The 2753-nt window shown below is 45.6% G+C and overlaps 1 protein-coding gene across 1 annotated transcript; it reads right to left on the reverse strand.

The window, feature by feature from the left end:
* Window positions 1–715: 715 nt before the first annotated feature.
* LOC129259312 (axoneme-associated protein mst101(2)-like) lies at window positions 716–2753 on the reverse strand. The gene is made up of 2 exons (XM_054897608.2): window positions 2741–2753; window positions 716–2361 (listed from the first exon to the last, which is right to left on the reverse strand). Exons 1-2 carry the CDS (start codon window positions 2751–2753, stop codon window positions 725–727), a joined length of 1650 nt encoding a protein of 549 aa, XP_054753583.2. The 3' UTR covers window positions 716–724.

The following is a 2753-nucleotide window of genomic DNA, read 5'->3' on the forward strand; positions in this document are numbered from 1 at the left end:
ATGTGACATGAAACTCAGGCAGGATGTTCAGTAATACTTGATTAACCTTATGGCCAAGTTTCATGAACTAGGTCCATATACTTTCTAAGTTATGCTGTCATTTCAAAAACTTAACCTCAGGTTAAGATTTGGTGTTGACGCCGCCGCCGCCGCCGCCGCCGTCGGAAAAGCGGCGCCTATAGTCTCACTCTGCTATGCAGGTGAGACAAAAAATAGAACAAGAATTTAAAAAGTATTTGAATAAGGTATGGAAACGGTATAATCAGGATCCTGCAACACAGAGGCGTCGATCCGGGGGGGGGGGGCAAAGCGTTTCGCCCTCTCCTTTCTCTCTTTCTTTATTCCTTTTTGTTATTTCTTTCTTTCCTTCCTTCCTTCATTTTTCACACTTTCTTTACTTCTTTCTTTCCTTCTTTTCTTTCTCTGTCCTCTCTCTTTCTGCCTTATCATTCCCTCTCATTATTTCTTGATAATTATGTGTTGGGACCTATTCCTTAATCTTTCTTTATACTCTGCATCTTTTCCTATTCTTCATTATTGTTTCTGTTTCTTCTACAATATATCTCTTTCTCTAATACATGCTCGTTTTTCAACGCATACTTAGCAAGAGACCATCATGACATAAAAGGTCTTTTAGAATGCCTTGATATATAAATAAAAAATATTTATTTACAGGTTTATATATTATACAGTTAATCATCTATAATTCTAGGACCATTTCCTTTTATTCTGAAAAGCGCCTCCTCCGCCTCCTCCAACCAAAACAACAAAGAAGTTTCCACCACTTGGTTCTCCTTCCAATATCTTTCTTCTCATCATCCCCCTCCTGCTCGCCATCTGCCTTCTCGAAATCCACCAACTCCACCGCCCCCGGCTTCTCCATCTGCTCGTCAGCCTCAACTTGCTCTTCAGCCTCCTTAGACTGCTTCTCCTCAGCCTCCTCAGACCGCTTCTCCTCAGCCACCTCATACTGCTTCTCCTCAGCCTCCTCAGCCTGCTTCTCCTCAGCCTCCTCAGACTGCTTCTCCTCAGCCTCCTCAGACTGCTTCTCCTCAGCCTCCTCAGCCTGCTTCTCCTCAGCCTCCTCAGACTGCTTCTCCTCAGCCTCCTCAGACCGCTTCTCCTCAGCCACCTCATACTGCTTCTCTTCAGCCTCCTCAGCCTGCTTCTCCTCAGCCTCCTGAGACTGATTTTCCTCGGCCTCCTCAGACTGCTTCTCCTCGGCCTCCTCAGACTGCTTCTCCTCAGCCTCCTCAGCCTGCTTCTCCTCAGCCTCCTCAGACTGCTTTTCCTCGGCCTCCTCAGACTGCTTCTCCTCGGCCTCCTCAGACTGCTTCTCCTCAGCCTCCTCAGACTGCTTCTCCTCAGCCTCCTTAGACTGCTTCTCCTCAGCCTCCTCAGACTGCTTTTCCTCGGCCTCCTCAGACTGCTTCTCCTCGGCCTCCTCAGACTGCTTCTCCTCGGCCTCCTCAGACTGCTTCTCCTCAGCCTCCTCAGACTGCTTTTCCTCAGCCTTCTCCAGAATGTGCTCCTCTACCTTCGCCTTTTTGGCATTCTCCTCACACATCATGACCTGCTCCCCCTCAGCCAGAGTCTCCAGCTGCTCCACAACAGCCCCATTCCGCTCCTCTCCATCCTTGATCGGTTCCCCCTCAACCTTCACCTTTAATTCAGCCGAGACTACTTGCTCCTCATCAGCAGCCACCTCCTCTTTATCAGCCACGACTTCTTGCTCCTCAGCAAGAACGACGTGCTCTTCTTTTGCCTCCACCTTTTCATCGGCCATTTTATTATTTGCCTCAAACTGCTCCTCTTGTAATTCCACTGCATCTACCCGCTCCGATGCATTGGTTGCCTCCTCAGTCTCCTCTTTTGCAACCACTTCCTGTTCCTCCTTAGCCATCACCACCGGCCCCGCCTCAGCATGCTCGACCTCAATCTGCTCCCCCTCGACCAATACTGTCTGCTCCTCAGCAGCTACCACCAAATACTGATCTCCAAGCTCCATCTGCTCCTCTTCGATATCCAACTTCTCCTCGTCCGGTAACTTTTCTACCACTCTCTCCATGATCTTAACTGCCGAGTCCATCTCCTGTGTCTTCTCTTCTTCTGCGTCGATCTCCATGTCTAATGTCTCCTTCTTCTCCTCCTGCTCTGCCTCTTCGACCTCCTCCTCAGCCTCCATCACCCTGTCTTCCACCATCTCCTTCTCCGTCTCTAACTGGTCTGCCACCGACTGGTCTCGGAGATATTGGATGAACGAGTCAATCAGATTCGTCTGAACATCGTATATGAATGTGTATTCCTCGAAAGCGATTACGTCCGCCAACTTTTTCTGAAAGTCGGGGACAACTGAATTCGCTGAAAATAAAGCAAACAAAATACAAATATTTATTTTAAAAAGCAGGTTATGATAATATCGGATCATTAAGAATATGCAAAATTATATCTTGCCTATTCAGTATTTCACTTCTTAAATGATAAGATTTACACTTTTGTGTTATACACAGTCATGTACAGCAACATGTTGGGAAAACGAGCTTTATTTAGTCTTGGTATTTTTCTCTTTCTAAACAATTTTACTAGAAATACAATTATTTGTAGATTATAGCCTTATTTTTAAGAGAAATGAACATTTTCTTGTAAAATAAGAAATTCCACTGCTTACAAATTAAAGGAACATGAATATAATTTTAAAGAAGCATTAAAAAAAAATTGTCCGTATTTTTTTAAAACTCACGTTCGTCACTCAT

This window comes from Lytechinus pictus, chromosome 4 (genome assembly GCF_037042905.1).
Source record: "Lytechinus pictus isolate F3 Inbred chromosome 4, Lp3.0, whole genome shotgun sequence".
Taxonomy (NCBI): Eukaryota; Metazoa; Echinodermata; class Echinoidea; order Temnopleuroida; family Toxopneustidae; genus Lytechinus; species Lytechinus pictus.